This window comes from Capra hircus, chromosome 29 (assembly GCF_001704415.2).
Source record: "Capra hircus breed San Clemente chromosome 29, ASM170441v1, whole genome shotgun sequence".
Classification (NCBI taxonomy): domain Eukaryota; kingdom Metazoa; phylum Chordata; class Mammalia; order Artiodactyla; family Bovidae; genus Capra; species Capra hircus.
In genome coordinates, this window is record NC_030836.1 from 45,687,078 (window position 1) to 45,709,304 (window position 22,227).

Sequence of the window (22,227 nt, forward strand, 5' to 3'; positions counted from 1 at the left end):
TCAGCTCAGCCGTCCGTTGCACAGACGTTTATTGAGCACCTGTCGAGTAGCAGGAGCAGTCCCAGGCGTGGGGCACAGCAGCGACTCTAACCCTCAGGGTCCTGCCTCTGGGGGAGCGGCGACCTAGTCAGTGCAGGCTGCGGACGGTCAGCGGGGCGGCGGCCGAGGCCCGGCCCGGACGGCTCTTCCCTGGTTGAGGAGGAGGCCCGGTACCCGGGGGGCCTGGGGGAGGCACCTGGGGCTGCCTCACCTGCTGCTGCCTGGCCCCCCTGCACCAGCCCATTTCTGCCCAACTGGCACAGGCCTCAGGGAGCACCCCAAGGCCCCGATCTCAGCCCAAAGACGGTGGTGGGAGGGGGGCCTTTGTTGCTAACCCCCAGCCCAGCAGATAGGTGGGGCTGACCTTAGGCCTTGGGACTTTGGTGTGTAGCTAAAGGCACTTGAAGCTGCCTCTGGGGCTTGAGGGTCCCCAGAGGGCACGGTGATGGCACGGTGGGGGGCCCAGGCAGCAGGACAGTCTCCCCGGTAGGCGAGGGGCAGGGTCGCCGCCTGGACCGCAGCACTGGGGCTCTCAGGAGTGTCAGTAGTCAGCGCGTCGCGAGAAGCTGCAGCGCACGGAGGGCCGGCGCCTGCGGACACACTCAGTAGTGCTCCAGCTTCAGGCTCTTGTACAGGCAGCAGGTGAAGAGCATCCCGAACACCTGAGCACAGGGCCCGCGTGAGCACGTCGGCCCCGGCCCCCAACACACTGCACACACCCACACACAGGCAGTGCCCAGCCCCACACACACAGCCACACACAGGCAGTGCCCAGCCCCCTGCACACACCCACACACGGGCAGTGCCCAGCCCCCCACACACACCACACCTGCACACGGGCGATGCCCAGCCCCCTCCAACATCACACCACACCTGCACACGGGCGATGCCCAGCCCCCTGCACACACACACGGGCGATGCCCAGCCCCCTACACACACCTGCACACGGGCGATGCCCAGCCCCCAACACGCACCCACACATGGGCGATGCCAATGCCCCCACACCACACCTGCACACGGGTGATGCCCAGCTACCCGCTACACACACAAACCTGCACACAGGCGATGCCCAGGCCCACGGCCCCAATGACCCTCAGGTGCTCCTGGATGAAGGTCTCCAGCTTGGTAATGCAGCCGCCCTGCAAGGGTGGAGGGGCTGCTGAAGGTGGCAAGTCCTCCAGTCGCCTCGAGGACGCATCCCAGGCAGCTCAGCAGGCCCCCACTGGCCTACCTCCACTTTGTAGATGTTGGAGGCATGGTCCCGCCGCCCGCAGCCAGGCACCACAGTCTTGCAGCAGCTGTCGGGGACCACCCGTCCGTCCGCCTCGCCCGAGCGGATCCACTCACTGTCCTGCCAGTCCCGCGAGCTGTTGCTGCCGCAGCAGTGGAACTGCGGCGGGAACAGAGCTCAGGCGGAGCGCCGGGCCGCAGCCCTGGGGCTGGGCGCCTGCAGAGGCCCGGGGAGGCCCCGCCCCGCACCTCCCGGCCACCCACCTCCTGCTGCAGCTTGTCCACAGCGCTGGTCACGCCCTCGTGGCCCAGCTGGTGGTACCGCCTGGTCATGGTGTCCTTGAGGTTCTCCTTGAGCTCTGCGTTTAGCTGGGGTGAGGGAGGGACAGCTGCAGCCTTGGTTGAAGACTCTGAGGTGGGGCAGGGTGGGAGTGGGCGTAGACCGGGGTGGAGGGGCATGCAGGAGGACTCTGGGAAGGGCTGGGGTCAGGGAATGGGCATTGGATGCTGGCTCAGACGGGTGGTTGTGGGGCCAGGTGGCTGGGAGTCACCCAGAGGGCCGTGGGCAGGGTCGGCAGCAGCGAAGGCACTCCAGATCCCCTGGACACCTGCCTTCGCCGAGCAGGCAGCTTGGGTGCGGAGGGCCAGCTGGCGGTCCCTGTGGTCCACCCTCCACCTGTGGCCCCGCCCCCATCTCCGGGCTCAGCACCGCAGCCTGTATGTCTTGGTCCTTCCTAGCCTACACGCGTGTGTACCCTTACATGGCAGGTCTTCACGTGCGTGCCCCACCTGTGCGTGTGGCCCAGTGCGTGGGTGTCCGTGTCCCTATGTGTACGTGTACGTCTCCTGCACGCTCGTGTCCAGCTCACTGCACGTGTGTCCCTGCACGTCCACGTCCTCGGGTGGCCTGTCCCAGCCCTCACCTGCTGGTAGTAGACGTAGGCCAGGACCCCCGCAATGATCTCCAGCAGAAAGATGATAAGGAGCAGGCCGAAGTACTGGGGGGAGGAGCAGGGGCTCAGTCAGGTGGGCTGGGACACAGACGCCCCCATTCCGTGAGGACGCCCAGCACCAGGCATGGCAGAGCAGAGCCACTGCCCTCAGCTGCCAAGTGGCCACACGATGGGGGCCCCCGGCCTCCCAGTGCTCCTCAGCCGTCTTCCCTCTGCTGGCCCAGCCGGGATACGGGGACCCACAGGTGGGCAGGGAGCCCCTCCCAGGTGAGCACAGCAGAGTCTGTCTGTCCTGCAGTCTCACCCATGTCTCCCTTCTAAGCCCTCCTAACCCAGAACCACCCCAGGCAGCCTGGCAGGGAGCCCCACCCCCACCCGCGGTGCGGCCAGCCCCGCTGACCAGACGCAGCAGGTTCCTCCGCTCCTTGAAGGTGGCACAGCAGCCCAGTGCCCCAGTCACCATGACGACAACGCCCGCCACCACCAGGATGTAGGCTGTGGCCAGGTAGGTGCCCGAGGCCAGCAGGCTGATGTAGTCGCTCTTGAGGGCCAGCGTCCAGATGCCCACAGCCATGACGGCCAGGCCAGCCAGCTGCGGGCAGTGCACACCAGTCACCACATCCGGCCCCGGGCCTGGACCCCTGGCCAGGCTCCTCCGAGGTCGGGGAAGGGGGTGCCCACTGCTCACCCAGAAGCAGCAGTTGAAGGTGAAGAGCAGGTACTTGAGGCAGACGGTGCCGCATGCTGCCGACTTCTCCCCAAACTCGCCCATCCTGGGGCCCGGAGGTGGGGGAGGGGCTGCCCGGGAGGACGGCCAAACGCCAGCGGGGAGAGGAGCGGGGGACACACGTCCAGACCAGGTTGGGGCCAAGCCCACCCCCTGCCTGGGTGAAGGTTCCGGGAGCGTCTGTGGGGGAGGGCTGCTCGGAAGCCCCCGCCACCACTGCGGCAAGGGCAGACATGGTGCCCACAGCCCAGCTGGAGCCTGGGGGGCCCGGCTCCCCTGACCAGCGCCCAGGGCATGGCGGGGGAGGCATGGAGGACCCCCAACCACCACCACGGGCTGACTCAGCCCTGCAGGCACCTCAGGTGAGCTCACACAGGCCCCTCACCCCACCCCACCCCAAACATTCCCTGTGCCCCACGTCACAGGTTGGCAGGATCCTACCGGCTGCTGGGGGGGCAGGGGCGGCAGAAGCTGCTCAAAGGTAGGCTGATCGGTGCTTTTCTAGCTTAGTCCTGTGGCCTTGGAGAAGACCCTCAGGCCTCCTAAGGGGCCGGCCTGCCTTCCTTCCAGCCAGAGCTGGAAGGCGCCACCCCCAGACCTGGGGGTCCTTCCTGAAGGGGGACAGCCACGCCGGCCCAGGGGGAAATGAAGCTCCAGCCTGTGCCCCTCCCCAGAGCCACCCCACCCTCTCGTTTCTGGGTGTCTGCAGGAGCGGGATGGGGACACAGAGGGCAGAGGAGCCCTGGGGCCCTGTTTCCAGACAGACAGGGTGCCTCCTGGAGCCGGACTCCTAGCTGCTGCGCCTAGCACTCACCTGGCTGGTGGGAGGGCTCCTCTGTAGGGCAGGCAGGCAGAAGTTCCCACCTGAGGAGGCTTCACTAGAGGGCCAGGGACAGGCCACAGGTCAGGCTCCACCTGGATGGGCAGGATCCCACCATCCCTCCTTGTAGCTGACCCAGGTACTGGCCGCGAGCTGGCCTTCCAAAGGCCCCCCCCCCCCCCCCCCGCGGAGAAGGGAGCGGCCAGGCCCGGTGTTTTGGCCTCGGCTAGGGCGGGGCAGGGCAGAAGACATTTCTGGACAGTCCGATTCCGGGGGGAACCGCACGCCTCCTCCAAGCCCCCTAGTCTGAGCCTTGGCACCTGGCCTGTAACTGGCCCTTCCCCCCACCAAGCGGCAGTAGCTGCTGCTGGGCAAGAAGAAACGGTGCAGAACGCCCCGCGCCGGCGGACCTGGGCCTGTCCTGGGGCCCGGGGCCCGGGAAGGCTGTTTCCAGGCACAGGCTCCACCCGCACGGCCCGCCCTCGGGCGAGAAAGGCTGAGGAGCCGGCCGCCTTTCCGGGAGGGCCCGGAGGAGGTGAGCCCCGAGGGAAGGGCCGGCCAGAAATAGTTCCCGCGGCCCTGGACGCTGCCGCCCCACCCCCGGCTCCCGAAGCCCAGCCGGGCCTGTCAGCGGCCCACGCCCCAAGGTGGGGGACTCCCAGCTCGGCTCCCGGCAGGCCGGTGAGGAATTCGCGCGTCACCGCGATGAAGTCACCGCCGCCGCCACCCCCACGCCCTGGCGGGGCGCGCGGCCCGCCCACTGGCACCGGCGGAGAGGAGGGCACCGGTGTTCGCGCAGTGCGTGGGGTGCTCGGGAGGAGCCCCCGGCTCGAGGGGGCCGCAAGGACCGTCCGGAGACCAGGGAGGCGCCTTGCCCTCGCCCGGCGGACCCTCGGCCCGCCGGGCCTCCGGGCACTCGTCTACCCCCGGTAGGAGCCTGCGGGGTCGCCGGGCGCGCAGCTTCTCCCGGTCGTCGGTGCCCGGCGGTGCACTCACCGGCCACGCGTCGGAGTCCGGCGGGCGGCGGGGGCGGCGGCGGCGGCGGCTCGGAGAGCACAGAAGACACAGCCGGCCCGGGCCTGCGACCGAGACGCGCCGGGCCCCGCCCCGAGCCCGCAGGCCCCGCCCCGGCCGGCGACGCAGGCGGGGCCCGACAGCGCTGGGCGCGCGCGGGCGGGGCAGCAGCCCCGGCGGCCGCCTGGGGGCCACGCGAGGAGGCCGAGGCCAGGCGGGCTGCGGCCCGAGGGCGCCCGCTCGGGAGGAGCGGCGGGGCGGGGCTGCGGGGGTCCCTGGGGCGGACGCGGGCCGGCCCGGGGGACGGCCTAGAGGCGCGGTCAGGGACAGAGAGGGGCCTCTCTGGGCGCCCTGCGGAGGACGGCTTGCAGGGGAGGCTCGGGTCACGGCGTGAGAGGGTCCAGACAGGAGAGTGTCGCCTGGGAGTGGTGGGAAAAGGTTCGGGAACGAGGGCAGAGGCTGCGACCGGCTGCGCTGGGGAGCTAGAGGCGAGTGCCCGACGGCTCGAGGCGGCGCCGTCGGTGGGGACAGCTCTCCCGGGAAAGTGAGCCGCCCTCGTCCCCTGCTCCCTGCCCGAGGCTCGGGCTGGCAGGGCGGAGGGCACTGGCGACAGCTCAGGCCCACCCCCGGTGCCTCCACTCAGGACTCCAGTGGGCTGAACTAGCCCACCCAGGGCTGTGTGAGGACTGGCATGGGGAGGGGTGGCGCTGGAGGCTGGGGGCAGTCAGGGAAGCCCGTCCACCGCTTCCGGGCCTACTGGCCTCAGAGCCTTGGTCCCTACCACTCTGGCGGACGGCTTGTGGACATGTCCAGTGGACACACAAGGACGATGGACGCCTGGTCCAAATGCTACGGCTCCCACAAGCCAAGGAGGATGAAGTCAGTGAACTTTATTCAGAGGAAGGGGTTTTCTGATAGTTTCCATGCGCTGGGGATAGAATGAGGACCGCAGCGAGAGACATGAGTCCCTGACCCCCCAGGTTAGTTCCTTCATGTCTGCAAGTCAGGCAGGCCGGGCAGCTCACTGGGGAGAGCCCACATCCTGGATAGGCAGCCCCCAGCGACGCCGAGTCGCCTTCAAGGGGCGGCTTCTCTGAGCAGCCAGGTGAGGCCCAGTGAGTTACTGGGCTAGTGAGGCTCGGGCTAGTCAGCGGGCACTGGGCAGGTGGCCGGAGCCGCGTCTGGGGGGGCGAGCCCAGCTACTGCAACAGCAGCAGCAGGGGGCGCCCAGCAGGGGAGCGGAGCTCAGAGCCTTCCTGCGGCCGCTGCCCAGCCGCTGGGCCTCACAGACGTCCCTCTCGTCTCGGAGCCGCGTGTTCAGCTCCCTGGGGAATAGCAGCCCACAGGCTCTGAGGGGTCTCAAGAGGAAGCACGCCTGGGTGGGGAACGCGGGCACGGAAGGGCTTCCTCGCGGTGTGGGGGGGCGGTGATGGGGGCTGGGTAGAAACCGGCGACGCGGACCCCTTCCAGACGCACCTGAGGAGCTCCAGTTGCCGCAGGAGGCTGAGCTTCTCTTTCTGCATGTTCCTCGAGACCGCGACCACGTCTCTGCAGGACGGAGGTGGTGATCCGGGTGCAGGAAGGCGCCTCGCGGTGCCGCACGGCCCCCTGGAGGACCCCCCCCCCGCCCCGCCACTGAGACCCCAGAGGCGGGGCTGGAGCCGGGGGCGACTGCAGCCCGGAGCTCCAGGTGCCCGCCTCCCCGGGGCGCGCCCCCGAGGGTCCGGCCCACCCCCAGCACCGTTGGGCTTGCTCGCGGCGGCCCTGCGCGTCGCCCTCCAGTCTGCGGAGCTGCTCCTGCGCGCCCTCCAGTTGCGTCCGCAGCGCCTCGTTGGCCAGCCACAGCTGTGCGTTCTGCGCCTGCGCCTCCAGCTGCTCGGAGGTCCGGGCCTGCAGCTGTTGTTCCAGCTGGGGGAGCGAGGGGTCGAGGCTGGAGAGAGCCCCCCAAGTCGCCAGGGAGTGCGTGGGGACGGCGGGGCTTGGGCCCTGGCTGGGCAGCCGTGCATCCCTCCGCGCGGCCGCTCACCTCCCGCTGCCGCAGCCCCGCGCGCTCCAGCTCCTGCTCGCGACTCTGCAGCTCCAGTTCCAGGCGGCCTCTCCGCTCCTCCCGGGGGAGGCCCTAGGACGCGCGGGGACACCTGAGCCCCCGCGGGGGGCAGGGGCGCGGGTGCGACCAGTTCCCTCCAAGAAGGCAGCCCCTGGGAGACCCGCGCGCCCGGGATGGGCCCACCTGACCCCGTAGGCGCTGGCGCTGCTCTCGAAGCTGCTGCTCCATCTCCTCGTACAGACACCGCACTTCCCGCTGGTGCTCGCTCTCCCGCCTTTGGGGAACCGAGGGTGAGACGGCGGCTTAGCGCCTGCCCGCACTGCAGCCAGGAGACCCTCCGCCTGGCCCTCAGGCCGCCCCCGGCCTCCCAGCCCTCACCTCCGCAGAGCGTGCTCCAGGCCGTCCCGCTCTCTGGCCGCCTCCTCCAGGCAGGCTGACGCGCGCATCAGAACGTCCTCGAAGGAGCCCAGCAGTTCCGGCCGCTCACGCTGCAGCCGGGTCCAGAGCGCCCGAATTGCCTGCTGCCTGGGGTGGGTGGGTAGGGGCTGAAGCCGAAGGGAGGACTCCGCCACCCTGAAGGGTAAGCCTGCAGAGGCCGTGGCCTTGGACAGGCAGAGCATCCTCTTCCGGGTGCTCTCACCCCTGAGGGGCTGGCCTGGCAGGCAGTGTGTACAAGTGGGGCTGTGTCCTTGTGTACCCAGGGCTTTGCCTGTGCTGGCTTTAGCCGTGACTGCTGACTCCAGAAATGCAAATTCTGTGGGAAATCACGCCTGGCACACAGTAGTGGCAGCTGAGAGGGCCGGACCCAGCCTGGCCGAGGGTCCCTGCCTGGGAACAGGCACGCAGGCAACCTGGACAGGCCTGCGCAGGTGGACAGAGCAGTGGAGGGTGCTGGGGTCAGGCCAACATCGACTTACTCGCCCAGGACCCGGGCCACCCCCAGCTGCTCCAGCGCTGAGCAGAGCAGCTCCTCGTCCTCCTCCACTGAGCCCCCGGCGCCTTGCACATCCGACCAGCCCGACTCGAAGGTCTCCTCTGGAGCCCGGGAGGGCAGAGCACCCACGGTGGCCTCCACGCCCACGAACTTGCCTGCAGGGCGTGGGAAGGAGAGACTGTTACCCCCCACGGCTCAGCCCACCACCCCCTCACATATCCTGCCCTTCTCTGAGCCCAGTTTCCTGTTTTTCTTCCTTACTCTGGTCTGACTCCCATCCTGGGAATGGGAGGTGACAGCTGGGCTCAGGCCAGAATGAGGCACGCCTGGCTCCCAGCCTCACTAGGGTTAGGCTCGGGCAGTGGGGTGGGAGCCGGTGAGCACACCGCCGCACTGGGGGCCCTCTGTGTCTTTGTGTATGTGCTCTGGAGGGAGGCCACGGAGGGGCGTGGGCTGCCGACCTTGTGGGCCCCAAGTCACACATGCCAGTGGGCTGGGGGTGGAGCTCAGGGGCCGGGCTCACCCAGGCCAAGGCAGAACTCCCGAGCGGTGAGGAAGCCAGTGTTCGCCTGGTCCAGGCTTTCAAACACAGCCTCCAGCTGCTCGGGCGTGAGGGGCAGGTCGCTCTGCAGGCCCTGGCAAGGTGGATGGCAGGGCTGAGTGGCCAAGGTCAGCCCTGGGGGCAGGCGGCATCTGGGGGCAGGGGCTCACCTGCAGGTCGTGCCGGGTGATGAAGCCCTTGGCCTCCTTGTCACACAGCAGGAAGAGCTCCTGGGCCTGCTCCAGCATTGCGGCCGGGGACCCCGGGGTGCGCCCCTGCTCCCACCCCTCCTCCTCCTGGGCCTCCCCAGCCCTGGGCTTCCCGGGGCTGGCCATGGCGGTGGGCTCAGCCTGGGTGGCCTGAGCAGAGCTGAGAAGAGACGAGGAGAAGAGACGGGCAGGCAAAGCGGGTGAGAGGCAAAGGCGGCCGAGGGCTAAGCGGGAGCGGTGGGCACCCAGAGGTGGGGTGCACAGGAGCCTCCCTGCCCCCATGGGAAGCGGGAGAGGGCCTGGCAGAGGGGCCGCTGGGGGCATGTGGCCCAATTTCAGGCAGTGGGGCCGGCGGGCTGGGGCCTGGGTGGAGCTAGGCAGGCTCCGGGTCCCCCTCGAAGCCAGCAGGTGCAGGAGAGGCTGCATTAAGGGAGGCCGGCTGGGGGCTGCTCTAGGTCTTGTGACTGAAATGAGGTGGGGGCTCTCGAGACGGGGCAAGGGCTTGGGTGAGGGAATGGTAAGATGCAGAGGACTTGAACAGGTCCTGGAATTGCCGACCTGGGCACGGGGCTGACCAGGCCGGGCCAATGAGAGTACCAGGCAGTCCTGGCTGCTCTCAGCGCGGACCCTGGGCCCCGCCTCCGGCCAGCTGGCAGGCGGGCTGGCTCCGCCCTCCCCGCTCGCAGCCCCTCCCACCGACCTGGGGCCCCAAGGAAGGCAGGTGCAGGGTCCAGCCCGGGCCTCCAGGCCTTCCAAGGCCCTTGTCGGGAACCCCAGGGTCTAGCCTAGCAGCCTTTCCTGCTGGCACCGTGCTCACCACCACACTGGCCTTCCCAGGGGGTGCCCTGCCCGTTCATCAGACCACATCTCGTTCCCGCAAAGCCCTGACCCCCGAATTTCCCGAAACCAGCCCCCAGTGTGGCATCACACCCCGACTGGGACCCTACCCATATTCCTGAGGGTGGGGGGCGACCGATAAAGAGGGCGGGTCTGAGAAAGGGCAGGAGGAGGGGACGTGGACGGAAACCACTCCCCCAGCGCGGGCTCGCCCCCGATCCCAGCGCGGGCGCGCCACCCCACCAGCGGCTCCCTGGCTCCCTGTAACCCGAGGGCCGTCCCAGCCGGAAGCTGCACTGTGTCCCGGCCGCGGAGCGGAGGGTGGGGAGGACTCCTGAAACCCCACGCCCTGGGGCCCCAGTCTGCCCTGCCCTTGCCACTGCGCGCCCCGAGGGGTACCGGAGTCCCTGGCCGTGATACGCAGGGATCCGTGCACCCTGTGGCGACTTGGCGGGGCGGGTGTGGAGGTACTCGGCCAATGCAGGCGGGGGCGGGGGGGGGGGAGGGGACCCGCCAGGTGCCTGCCTACCTGCGAGCTTCACCGCCACACCTGCGCACACTGGGCTGTCCTCCCGCCAGTATCGAGACCCCGGCAGGGCCGGCCGGGCGGGGCCGCCGCCGCTGTCGCCGTGTCCCCGCCGTGTCCCCGCCTCTCGGCACTGCCCTGTAGCCCGGCACTCAGCCCGCCCGCCCCTGCATGCAGCCCCCGACCCCCAGGGTCTGTCCTGTCCGAGCTCCTGGTGGGGTGGAGACGACCCCGGGGGACACTTCCTGCACAGGGCCAAGGAGGGGGGGCAGTCCTCAGGATATCGATTTCAGGCGCCAAAGAGCGTGCAGGAAAACCCAGGCAGGAAATAGACCAAAATATTCTCAACGGTTATCTCTAGGAGTGGCGTGACTTTCCTCCCTTCCCTATGCTTCTCCAGCATTCTTTCCCATATTTTTTAAAACAATAAACGAGTAGTATACTACAACACGGTATTTAAATCAGTGCTTTAGAGGCCTGTGTGTGTGAGGGGGAATGACTGGGGGGGGGGGCTGGCAGGGGGTTCCTGTCTCAGCAGGCACCCCAAACTCTCCTTGGTGGCACAGCCCTGACTGCAGCTCCCGTTGGGGGAGGGTTGCCAGAAAGGTGCTGGGGGGGCCTGTGTGTGACCTCCTTGCAGGGGAAGAAAATGCCAGCTTCTTCCCAGGGGTCCCCCTCCCAGGTCCCGGCCCAGCCCTGCACCCACCTGGAGGGGCTGGCCTCCCGGGGCCCTCCTGGCAGCACTGGGGGCTGGAGGCCTCCGCTCCCCCAGGGATCCTGCTGAACTAGAACCGGCTGGGCCTACAGGACAGGACCTTGAGACCAAGGGGTGGCCCCTGGCACAGGCACGCAGGGACCTGCTGAGCCGGCTCTCCCGGTCACAGCCCCAGCCCGACCGTTATTGTTGGCTGGGGGCTGCTGCCATGGGGAAGCATGGAGGGCAGGCGCGGGCAAACCCCCAGCAGCAATCAGCTCTGGACTGCCAGCCAAGCGCCTGGCTCCGCTCAGAAACCCCTCCTTCTCCCATGGGCCCTTGTGGTCACCAAGAGGGGCTGGCCGCATCCCCTCAGACTGCCCAGGCAGAGCAGAGGAGGCCTCCAGAGCACGTCTCACCCACAAGACCCAGCCCCCCCTCAGCACACCTGCTCCCTCCTATATTCGGGCAGGGGGCTGGGTATGCTGTTGGGGTCAGGGAGGCTCCTGATGACAGGGGCAAGACCCACACCTCCCATCAGCCTGGGCCGAACACCCACTGTGGAGCAGCCCCCTCCACCCCTCCACACCCCACCGCCCACCTCTCCCCTGCGCTCAGCTGGGGAACCTCAGCCTGCACAGTCATCCAACCCGGAAATCATCCCACACCCCCAGGACGCCATGAAGTTCTAAACTAAACAGTTCTGTTTTTATTTTGCAAGGATCTTGGTCCCAAATATTTCCATCGGCCCTTGGAAAGCTGTGCCCAAGGGTCCCAGCCAACGGAGTGGGCGGCAGCCTAGGAAGCCCTCGGTGCTTCGAGGGGGAGCCCCACGGCTGGCAGGCAGGCCCTGAGTGCCAGGTTAGAGGCACGCAGGGTCCCGGGGAAGCCCCGGCCTGAGGCTGCAGACACGACACTGGGGGGTGGCAGCCACACACAAGTGAAGGAGGCAGGGCTGGGCCGTGGCGTTTATTACATCTGCTTTGGCAAAAAATAAATAATTCTTCACGCACATTCTTCAGAAAATGGAAAACTGTGGCCGGCGGAGCAGGTGCGAAGTTCTCAGGAGTAATACTGCGCTCGCACTGGGGCGGGCCCCGAAGGGGAGGCTGACGCACAGGCAGGGGCCCCTGTGGCCACGCTGGGAGGGCTGCGCGGCCATCCTCAGTGCGGCGAATGAGCGGCGGGTGTGGACCGCAAGGCCCCCGTGGGCAGCGTGAGGGCCCCCAGCTCCTCAGTCTGCAGTGGGGTGGAGAGCGACTGCGGAGGGGAGCTCAGCGGGCCCCGGGGCCCCGCGGCCCCGCCTCACGGGCAGGGACGCTGGGGGGGGGCAGCCCTCAGCACCGGGGCCCCAGGGCCCCGGGGCCAGAAGGCCAGGGCCCTGGGCCCTCAGCAAGGGGGCGAGCTGGGCGGGTGCTGCGGGGGAGCAGGGGCCGGGCCGGCGGGGGCGCGCATGCGCAGGGCGTCCGGCGGGAAGGCCACGTTGGTGCAGAAGAGCCCGAGCAGCAGCTGCCGCTGGCACTCCTCCCACTTGGCTAGCACATCCCCCAGCGATAGGCTGTTGCGCATCCAGCTGGGCAGCGCCTCGCTGTAGGCGGCGCAGGACAGCGGCACGGAGGGCAGCGAGCGGGCGCGGCGCAGCTCCACCTGCTCCGGCAGCCTGCGGGAGGGCGGGAGGGCGGGAGGGAGGGCTCGCGCGGGGGTTGCCCTGGAGGCTGCGGGCCGGGGCAGCACGGCGGCGAGGGGCTCACCTGGAGGGCAGGCGGCTGCCCAGCTTCCTCTTGGCGCGCATCACCAGGTACTGGCAGACGCTGCCCGTCTGCTCCTTCATCCACCGGATGTCCTCAGGGACGTCGGGCAGCCACTCGAGCAAGCTGGGGCAGGGTGCAAGGCATGGCCTCAGGGGCCACGGCGGGCCGGCCCGGTCTGTGCCCTGGCTCGGGGCCCGACATGGCATCTCTGCAGCACCTTATACCAGCTGTCCCTCTCCTTGTGTCCTTGTGCCCACCACCCAGGAATGACTCCCAAGTCCGTCCCGGGCGCCCGCCCCCTGCTCCTCACCGGATGGTGAAGGACACCGCGCTCTCCAGGGGCAGAGTGTAGGGCACCATCATGGCCGTGGCCAGACGCACGGGCAGCGTGTTGGAGAGTGTGGTCAGCAGGTCCGTGGGCTCCATGCAGGCCTCCAGCAGGGCTGTGGGTGCAGGAGGGCGATTGGTGGCAGGTTGGGGGCGGGGCGGGGGGGAAGCAGAGCCCAGGACCCCTCCCCCCTCCCCCCACCCACCCTCATTGAGCCTTGAGGGCAGGTGCTCCAGGATGTGATCCTCCCTGGGCGGAGGTGGGTGGTCCTTCCCTCCAGTCCTCTCCATGGCCACTGCCCCCTCCTCTGCGTCGGCATCCTCGGGGGCAGGGGGCTGGCTGGGGGGCAGTGCCAGCAAGGGGTTGGGCCGGTTCAGGAGACCTGGGTGGGGAGAACACAACAGGCCATCAGCAGGGCTGCGGCCAGCTGGCCCACAGGGGACGGCCAAGCAGAGCCCCCCCAGCCCCAGGCAGCCCGCGCACCGTTCCGCCGCAGGAAACGGAGGCCATCCCTGTAGCCCTGCTTGCACATCTCTCGAAGCACCTGAGGCAGGGAAGGCATAACCTGGGGCAGGGGGCCACACACGCCCTGTTCTGCCCCCCTGGGGTCTGCGGGGTCCCTGCACCATCCCCCCACCCCACCCTAAGCGAACTTGAATCCAGGGCCAGATCCAGGTTGGACAGAGGCTGGGCAAGTTACGGGCTATCGCCAGGAGAGGCCCCCCGCGCAGCTGTCCCCCATGCCGTTGCTGAGGGCGGGCCTCACCAGGGGCTCGGGCGGGAACAGGGCCTTGGAGAGGCGGTAGAGGTTGCGCAGGTTGAACTGGATGCTGGTGTTGGTGACTCGGAGCTCGTGGATGTTGGTGGAACTGTCCTGCGGGCAGATGTCACTCTCGCCCGAGAAGGGGGACACCGTGATGGTGTTCTTGAGCTCATAAAGCGGCAGGTTGTCTGAGATGCCGCCGTCCACATAGCGCTGGGGCAGGGACACCGGGTCACACGGGGAGGGCCCAGCAGGGGGTGCTGATGGCCCTCCCCCAGGGCCATTTCATCTGCGCCTTTCACCCACTGGGCACTGGCCACTGAACAGACGGCCAGACGGCGGGGTTGGGGAGAACACCACCGGAAACGCGCATTCATGCTGGGCTCACGGCTCTTGAGTAACCGGGGAAGCGAGGCCACAGTTGGGCGGGGCACAGAGGGCGCTCCTCCCCGCACTCCGGGGAAGTGAGGCCACAGGCTGGCAGGAGGGTGGGGCTGGGGGGGCACTCATCCCACCCCACACACAGGAGCCGACTTGTCACCCGGGCAGGGCGATCAGGGCATACTCACCACGCCCTGGAAGGAAGGGGGGATGAGGCCGCAGTACACGGGGATGAAGGTGCTGCAAACATTGGCCTGGGGGCAGGGACAGAGGGGGCAGTGAGCAGGGGCTCAGGGTTCCTACCGCACCCCAGTGCGGCACGCAGGGCCCACCTGGATAAGCTCCTCTTTGGAATTGAAGTGGGTTATAATGACGTTCTCGCCATCAGAGACGCGGGTCAGAGAGATGCCTAGGCGGCCGCTGGCACACCCGTGGCAGTCAGCAGGCAGGCTCTTCAGCAGGCAGCTCCGGATGGTCTTCACCATGTTGAAGGAAGGGTGTAGCGGCCCCAAGAACCGCTTCCGGGCCTCCTTGGACACCTCGATGATATTGGCACCAGCTTCACCTGGAACAGCAGGGCCAAGAGTCGGGCCACACTCCTGGGCTTCGCACATTCCCCAGGGCTCCGTGCCCAGGGACCATGGCACAGACTCAAGGCAGCCCTATCCACCCTGGAGGAGTCTCCATGTCCACTGTGGGGCCTGGCCCACAACTGGGACATTTGCAACCTGTTCCTAGGAAGAGAGAGGCTCCTGGCAGGGCAGACAGCTGAGGCTATGGCCTGCCCTCTGCCCAGTATTTCCCAATGCTCTCCCCGACCCATGAATCACAGAGCCTGGCGTGGCCTGGCACCCAGCTCCCCCCAGGAAGGGTAGAAGCCACAGGCTCAACTCTGAGCAGCCTCAGTCTTCACCCACTTGGCCAGCTCCAGATCCACAGACCATAATGCCGCCCGGGGGCATGAAACCCGCTCACAGCCCGTTGCAGCCCCTCCACATGCCTCTGGGGGCCATGGGCACTGGCCGGGACAAAGCCGGTGTGCAAGAGGCCCAGGAGTAGCCGGGGCAGGAAGGCCCCAGAGGCACTGGGATCGCCACTGGGGTCAGGGGTGAGGCGGGGCGCAGGCTCCAGCTGCCCGAGACCACGGGCGCTTGTGAGAAAGGTTTCTTGGGAGTGTGTGCTGGGGGGAGGCGCCATGCGAGCCATTTCCTCAACAAAGTACCATGGACCTAGGGGTGTCCTGAGACCATAGAGGGTCTGAGGAACCCTGGGCGGAGGCCACCTGGAGGGGAAAGGGCCGGGACGCAGGGTGAATTCCAGTCTGCTCCTCCCGCCCCAACCTCTCCCGCGGACAGTCACCGGCAGAGGGCAGGGGAGAACCCTGGACAGGCTCCTGTTGGGCGGGGCATTCCAGAAGCTAATGACCCCTCTGTCACTGGCTGCCTCCAGGAGAACTCCGTGTGCCGTAAACATCACTGGCAAGGGCCGCCGGAAGAGTGCGGGCGGAGAAGGCCGACGCCGGGACTCCAGAGTCACCACGCGCCTTTGGCCCCATGGAGGGGCCAAAAACGTCTGGCCGCAGCCGCGGACCCAGGCCCACAAGTGGGCGGTGCGCCAGGAGCGGGAGAGCCGGAGAGAGCTTGAGTTGGCCAGGCCCAGGCCTGACCTGCTCGGTCCTCCTCCAGGAGTCCTCGGGAGGTACCAGGCCACAGTGCCCAGACGCTCTCTCAGAGGCCAACTCCATACCTGGCCCCGGGGCCACGGCAGTCTGGACTGCCGTAGCCCCAGGACACAGTGACCGCTGGCACCCGGTCTTACACGTCCGGGGCAAGCGGACGGCCTAGACCCCACCCCGACTCTCGAGGTCCCGCCCACGAACTACTTTCTCTTTCCAATGGAATAACTCCTGCTGCACCTGCCCTCCCCTCAACCTTCGCGCCCGAGAGGCGGGCCCTAGGTGGCAGCCTCGGCCCAGAGGCGCACCGGGCCCTACCCCACTCCCGGGGCACCCTCGGAGCAAAACAAGGCAGGCCCCGCCCCTGGCTGGCGCCCGGAATTGGACCCTCGGCCCGGGTCCCGGGTAGAGACCCCCTCCCACCTCCCCGTGGTGACGGAAGGGGCCGCTCCACCCTCGCGAGGGGCATCTGCCCAGCCCCCCCGGCCCTCTTACCCAGGCAGGCCCCGGTGACCAACGCCGTGGCCGTGAGCGCCCCGGCCGAGGCGCCATAGATGTGCGTGGCGTTGGCCACCAGGAAGGGCGCGTGCTCGCGGAGGCAGGAGGCCACGCCGATATGGTAGACGCCGAGGAAGCCGCAGCCCGCGAACGAGATGTTCCACGTCGTCTCCTTGGGGAACATCGCGGCGGCCCGCCGGGCTCCCGGGCTCCGCAGGCCGCCCTGTGCGCCGCGCGCTCGCCGCTCGCTCCGGAGCCGGGGCTACACCGGCCGGCTGGCCCCTCGGTCGCCGCGGCTCGGGGTCTCAGCCGGCGGAGCCGGGGACTCTGCGCAGAGGCGGCGATTTTAGCAGGGGGCGGGGCGGAGCCGGCTCGCGCGGGCCTATCGGGGCGCGCGGGGAACGGCCGCGCCCCCGGCTCCGAGGCCCCGCCCCGCCAGAGGCCCCGCCCTCCCCGGAAGCCCGCCTGGGCCCGGCGACCCCGCCCCGAGCCCCGGCCCCGAAACGGAGGCCCCGCCCGCCGTCCAGCCCCCCGGGCTCTGAAGCGCCGCACCTGCGGCCCCGCCAAAGACAGTAGCCAGGCCCGGACGGGAGTCCACGTCCCCCACGTCCTGCTGCCCCACCCCCACCACCGTGGACGGCGGAAAGGGGCGGGCGGGGGCCCAGAGCAGTGCGGATGGCCGCTGTCAGGCCCGGGACGTCGGCATCTGAGCTGGACACCCGGGAGCGGAGGGCCCTGCTGTCCGGGCAGCATCCCGCCTCCCTCAGGCGTAGGCCTCCGCCCGCCCGGGACACCGAGGAGCTCGCCGCGGGCCAGGGACCTGAAGGACCCACCGAGACTCATCACAGAATCCCCCGTAAACACACAGGCAGCGCGCAAACCACAATTCCCAGAGAGAACACTGGCGTCTCAGACCCGCACCCGACCTCCCGGCCGAGCTCCGACCGCCCCGCAGCCACCTCTACCTGGGCACTAAGTTGGTTTCCACCCGCCTCCTGTCCCAGCTCCTTGGGCTGTGGGTCTACTCCGGGGTGAGTCCAGCCCCGACCCGCCCTCACTAATTGCCCAAGCAGGTTCTGGTAACGTCACCCTCCCACCCCCTTCCGCATTTTTCTCCTGGATTGCAGGGCAGGGCTAGCCTGACTTGTATCCAGAGACCAGCCCTGCATCTCACTTGTTTCCTGGCTCAGTCCTGTCTCTGTTCTGACCCCATGGACTGTAGCCCACCAGGCTCCTCTGTCCATGGGAGTTCCCAGGCAAGAGTACTAGAGTGGGTTGCCATTTCCTTTTTGGGAACTTCTGGACTCAGGGTTCAAACCCATGTCTCCTCTATTGGCGGGATTCTTTACCCCTGAGCCACCAGGTCATCTGGCCCCTCACTTCACCTCCCAAACAAGGGGCTTATCTCTGCTGAAGGCAGGTGGCCAGTGTGCATGTCACCCTTGATATTCGCTCCCCAGGCAGGACTTTGGTTCGGGACCCAGCCTGGGGCTGCTCCCCAGTCAGGCCCAGGCAAAGCCAGAGCAGGGCCTCCCCGGGACAGGGCCATCGGGCATCATGCCAACCAGTCCTCAGCTCCAAGCCACCCGTGCTTGGCATGTGTGCCTGGCATGGGAACCCGCGCCAGTAGAGCAGTGAGGAAAGTCAGCCCAGACGGGCCTCTTGGGGAGGGGGTTGGGCTGAAGTGGGAGAGAGTGCTTCCGCAGGTTCAAGTAAGGACTGAGAAGGGTGAAGAGTGGGAAGGCACAGGGCCCTGGGTGGGAGGAGGGGAGGGGAGCTGGGTCCTGGGAAAAGGGATGGCAGGGGTGAGGGTGTTTGGCTTAGAACCCCGAGTGCTTTGGATGGAGGAGCAGCCCAGGACTGGGGTGCCTGAGCGCTTGGGGAGGCTGCGGGACACAGCAGATGACGGGGACACAGTAGGGATGGAACAGACCCCCAAGGCCAGCCTGCAGAGCCCAGGGGCCACCAGGGTGGACCACCAAGGAGAGCTGGACACGGTGAGCTCAGCCACGGGCCTAAGGCTGTCCCTGCAGCCTGCTCTGGGGGAGGCCAGTGTCCGGGTTGTTTCTGAGGGAATGAGGCTGTGCCGCCCCAGTGCAGGGAGGCCTCTGCTCCCATTTCCACACGCTAGCTGACTTGTTTTGGGTACATAACCCTCCCTTCAGGCCCCTGGGACCAGGAGTTCTGGAGCCAGGAACATCGAGCCCTTCTCAGAATGCTGCCTGTGGAGTGGGAGGCAGACCTGCCCCTTCCCCCAGCCCGTACAGATGAGAATCCCTGGGGGTCGCCGGCCACCAGGCAGGGTTCCTCTGCCCCCACGGGGTCGAGCCTAGGATTGTGAGTTCTGCCCCTGTACCCGGGGTCCACTCCTCTGGGAGGGGCCCCAGTACCCTAGCCTTGGACCACGGCCTCAGGTCAGCTGTGTCCCTGGGCACACAGAGCCCCCCCAACCCCCAGACCCAGACCTTTTCCTTGCCGTGGTCCTCACCCCCATCCAAGCCCCCACCCCTCAGGCCAGCGCCCCAGCCCTGGGCCTCTTCCAGAGGCCCCCACTCCCCTGCTCTGCAGGCCCCTGCTCTGCCCTTACCACTCCCCTCTGGAAGTGAGTCCACAGCTCCATAAATGCCCACTGCGGGGTGAGCTCCTAGCACTTACCCATCACACCAGCCTTCAGAAAGGCAGAGCATCTCCTGGGGAGCCTGGCATTGGCAGGCAGAGGCCCAAGGCCGTGAAGGCTGCCAGCAGCTACAGGGCCAGGATAGTGAGATGAAGAATTGATGCTTTTCAACTGTGGTGTTGGAGACTCTTGAGCATCCCTTGGACTGCAAGGAGATCCAACCAGTCCATCCTAAAGGAAATCAGTCCTGAATATTCATTGTAAGGGTTGATGGTGAAGCTGAGACTCCAATAGTTTGGTCACTTGATGCAAAGAAGTTACTCACTGGAAAAGACCCTGAAGCTGGCAAAGACTGAAGGTGGGAGAAGGGGATGACCGAGCATGAGATGGTTGGGTGGCATCACCAACTCAATGGACAAGAATTTGAGTAAGCTCCAGGAGCTGGTGATGGATGGGGAGGCCTGGTGTGCTGCAGTCCACAGGGTACCAGTCAGACGCGACTGAACTGGGTAGTGAGAGGGCCTCTCCCCTCTGCCCCGTATTTTAGGCCAGAACTTGGCAGAAGGGGCGTGGGCCGGCCTGCCACTAAAGGCCCTGAAAAGCATGCGGCCCAGCGCTGCTGTCTGCAAGGCACCTCCACATCTGCCGAGCAAAGGCAGTGGCCACCAGACGGCTGGTGCACTGAGGTTCAGAGAGGCTGAGTGACACCCGAGTTGCTCAGCGCTACAGTGGAGCTGGGGTGCTGACTCGAACAAGACCAGGAGCCCGAGTCCTGCAACGGAGCCCGGTCGCACCCCATCTCCTTGTGTGACTGAAACCACTCAGTCTAATGGGAACTGCTGGCCTCAGCTGGAGGCACCAGCCTCACAGAGCAGAGGTTCTGAAGCTTTTCTGGATGGGGAGTCCCCGGAAAACCTTACTCCCTCCAAGACCCTGGCAGTCCTCAGGAGCTGGGACAATGTCCAAGAAGGAGGCGCAAGGCTTGGCCATACTCAAGACCCACAGGAAGTGACCCCTCCCAGGCACCCCACTCCTGGCTCTTCAGACTCCACGGAACAAGGGTCCTGGTTCATCCCAGAACGAGACAAGGATGCAGGGACCACACTGATAAAGCACTCACAGAGAGCTCAAGAAATACATAAAAAGGGTTTTATTTGCAAAGGAGAGGGACTCTAGTCAAACAAGCCAAAGCCCATGTCGTCATCTGACTCCTCCGACTCTTCCTTCTTCTCCTCCTTCTTCTCCTCCGCTGTGGGGAGAAAGCATGGTGAGCTCAGTTGCAGTGCAGGCCACGCACCCGGCAGACACAGACCTCAGGGCGTGTGCACCAACGGCTGCCTGAGCCTCCACTTACCTGCGGCTGGAGCAGAACCCGCAGCGGGTGCTGCCGATCCTGGGGCAGCAGAGACGGCCACAGCCCCGCCAGCAGGCACACTGGCCAGCTTGCCGATACCTGCAGAGACCAAAGGGGAGGTGAGCCCAGAGCAGGTGTTCCGCCTGAATGTCATCTCAGAATGAAGACACTGTCCAGCTCGTTCGGGTCTGTGCCAGATTCCCATTTTCCCAGACACTGGCTTCTAGGAATCCCCCCCACCCCTCCAGCAAATCTGCAGGCCCACGGTGCCCCACCAAGGAGGTTAAGTTGAACAAACATGCTTTTGACCAGGGAGAGAGAATCCCACTGTCCCAGTGTCCAGGCCCTCACCCCCCCGCAGTGAGTTCACAAGACAAGGCTGCCTCTGCCCTGTCATGAACCCAGACAAAAACAAGTCCCCCAAAGCTCAACTCCCAAGTAAGTCCAGCTCCAGCCTGACCTCACAGGCAGGGGCCTGTGGTCAGTCCTAGCCCCCCAGCAATGAGGCTTGTTTACAGAAGCCCACTGAGGGCACAGGCGCCCCTGCCACCCTGCCCGGGGGATTGTCTAGAAGTGCCACAGCATGAGCCCACGGAAACCCTGCTCACTCCTCTGGGTTAGGCTTCTAGAGTGCTCTGGTCCACAAGCGAAGCCTGGCAGGCCACAAGCTGACCAGCAGGGATTAGAATGGACCGTGAAAACCGAAGCCTCGAACACGACCTCACCCTGGGCAATGACGTCCTCAATGTTCTTTCCGTTGAGCTCACTGATGACCTAGAGCAGACGAGCAGCGGGGTTACCAGAGGCCAGCCACACACACAGCTCCCCCTGCACGGCAGCTATGGCCCACTCAGGACCGTAAGTTAAGACATCCCGCATGTGGAAAATAACACCAAAACTTACTGCTGAAAAAAAATGCAAAATATCTCACTTCACACTCAATGCGTATCAAAATAACCTTCACTAGGCTGAATGAAAGCTCCCCTGGTGGCCAGTCAGTAAAGACTCCACCTGCAATGCGGGAGAGCCGGGTACCGTCCCCGGGTCGGGAAGCATTCTTGCCTGGAGACTCCCCACGGACAGAGGAACCAGATGGGTGGCATAGTCAGACAGGATGGAGTGCCTAAGCACAGCACCTCGATTCCTGGGTTGGGACGATCCCTTGGAGAAGGAAATGGCAACCCGTTCCAATATTCTCGCCTGGGAAATCCCATGGACAGAGGAGTCTGACGGTCTACAGCCCATCGGGTCGCAACAATCCGACACGACTTAGCGAGTAAACCGCCACCACATTGAGTTCAAAAAAATAAAGTTAACGTGGGCTTGTTTTCACTTAAAAAAAAGCTTACAGGTGACTTGCTCCCACTGAGCCACGCTAACGCGGACTTGACCTCGTCCCCATTTTTTCTTACTTTGGGCTGTACCAGCACATTAGGGCAGTTCCAAAACCACATGGGTTGGCAAAGGCCTTCCACTAAACCCGCGGCAACCTTCTTCCCTGGGCTGGGTAGGAGAGGGAGCCCCGTATGCGCCGTATAGGGTCGGCGGGCTTTCAGGCCCCTGCGAGGCGGCTACCTTGTTGAGCCGGTCGTCGTCTGCCTCGATGCCCACGCTGTCCAGGATCTTTTTGATGTCCTTGGCGCTGGGGGAGGAATTGCCCCCGAGGGCGGCCAACAAGTAGGAGGCAACGTAACGCATCCTAGCGCACAGGGCAAGGACAACGGCATTAGGGGCAGCCTCCGGTCCCTGCGAGGCCAGTGCCCGGCCGCGCGCGGCTGGTGCGGAGCCGCCGCCGAGGCCTGGCCCACGCCCTGCCCCGCCCGCCCCCGGCGGCACTCACGACCGCGGCCAGGCCCCGCGGCCCGGCATTCCCGGCCCACTCACTCAGCGGCGGCAGAGCAGCCTCGCGCGTGCGACCTCGGTGGCGTCAGGGACGGAAAGGAAGGCGCCGGTGCTGGGGGCGGGAGTAATTCGCTACCCAGAAGCCTCCGGGACTTGCGCTCGGCGCCCCGCGAGGGCGCCTCCTAGTGACGTCACGCAGCGCCTAGCCAATGAGGACGCGGGAGACGCCATTATCCCGTCTGTCCCGCAGCCGCCACCACAAAGGCGGAAGGCAGTTCCAGGGCTGTCTTCGTGTATATAATGGGGTGACTGCCGCCCGAGATCCCTGGGGGAAGTGGAGCTGAGAGAAGAGTGAGCCTGGAGTGTAGGTTTCTCCCTTCAGGGTTCCCAGGATGCCGCGCGGCGCCTACAGCTCCCAGCATGCAGCGCGGCCTCTGCGCGCTGGTC

The 22,227-nt window shown here is 66.7% G+C and overlaps 4 protein-coding genes across 12 annotated transcripts; all 4 read right to left on the reverse strand.

The window, feature by feature from the left end:
* Positions 1–4,886, reverse strand: CD151 (CD151 molecule (Raph blood group)). 3 transcript variants are annotated; one of them, XM_018042699.1, is made up of 9 exons: positions 4,766–4,886; positions 3,764–3,864; positions 2,911–3,020; positions 2,623–2,814; positions 2,193–2,267; positions 1,534–1,638; positions 1,271–1,429; positions 1,092–1,178; positions 1–701 (listed from the first exon to the last, which is right to left on the reverse strand). In XM_018042699.1, the coding sequence occupies exons 3-9, from the start codon at positions 2,992–2,994 to the stop codon at positions 642–644; spliced, it is 762 nt and encodes a 253-aa protein (XP_017898188.1). In that variant the 5' UTR covers positions 2,995–3,020; positions 3,764–3,864; positions 4,766–4,886; the 3' UTR covers positions 1–641. The 3 variants fall into 3 exon arrangements, with proteins under 3 accessions (XP_017898188.1, XP_017898189.1, XP_017898191.1); XM_018042700.1 differs by having other exon boundaries at positions 3,764–3,827; positions 4,766–4,873; XM_018042702.1 differs by lacking the exon at positions 4,766–4,886 and adding an exon at positions 4,180–4,270 and having other exon boundaries at positions 3,764–3,827.
* On the reverse strand, positions 5,654–10,686 carry CRACR2B (calcium release activated channel regulator 2B). Of its 5 annotated transcripts, none has more exons than XM_018042704.1 (9): positions 8,476–9,841; positions 8,288–8,399; positions 7,748–7,919; positions 7,209–7,355; positions 7,014–7,104; positions 6,810–6,902; positions 6,525–6,691; positions 6,260–6,331; positions 5,654–6,108 (listed from the first exon to the last, which is right to left on the reverse strand). In XM_018042704.1, exons 1-9 carry the CDS (start codon positions 8,938–8,940, stop codon positions 5,931–5,933), a joined length of 1,497 nt encoding a protein of 498 aa, XP_017898193.1. In that variant the 5' UTR covers positions 8,941–9,841; the 3' UTR covers positions 5,654–5,930. The 5 variants fall into 5 exon arrangements, with proteins under 5 accessions (XP_017898193.1, XP_017898195.1, XP_017898196.1 ...); XM_018042706.1 differs by adding an exon at positions 10,584–10,686 and having other exon boundaries at positions 5,875–6,331; positions 8,476–8,674; XM_018042707.1 differs by adding an exon at positions 9,881–10,331 and having other exon boundaries at positions 5,875–6,331; positions 8,476–8,674.
* On the reverse strand, positions 11,258–17,010 carry PNPLA2 (patatin like phospholipase domain containing 2). 3 transcript variants are annotated; one of them, XM_018042656.1, is made up of 10 exons: positions 16,933–17,010; positions 15,965–16,294; positions 14,127–14,359; positions 13,983–14,048; positions 13,417–13,626; positions 13,134–13,194; positions 12,856–13,032; positions 12,633–12,765; positions 12,323–12,445; positions 11,258–12,231 (listed from the first exon to the last, which is right to left on the reverse strand). In XM_018042656.1, exons 2-10 carry the CDS (start codon positions 16,149–16,151, stop codon positions 11,961–11,963), a joined length of 1,461 nt encoding a protein of 486 aa, XP_017898145.1. In that variant the 5' UTR covers positions 16,152–16,294; positions 16,933–17,010; the 3' UTR covers positions 11,258–11,960.
* RPLP2 (ribosomal protein lateral stalk subunit P2) lies at positions 19,718–22,227 on the reverse strand. The gene is made up of 5 exons (XM_018042708.1): positions 21,823–22,227; positions 21,514–21,637; positions 20,664–20,712; positions 19,939–20,037; positions 19,718–19,833 (listed from the first exon to the last, which is right to left on the reverse strand). Exons 2-5 carry the CDS (start codon positions 21,634–21,636, stop codon positions 19,757–19,759), a joined length of 348 nt encoding a protein of 115 aa, XP_017898197.1. The 5' UTR covers position 21,637; positions 21,823–22,227; the 3' UTR covers positions 19,718–19,756.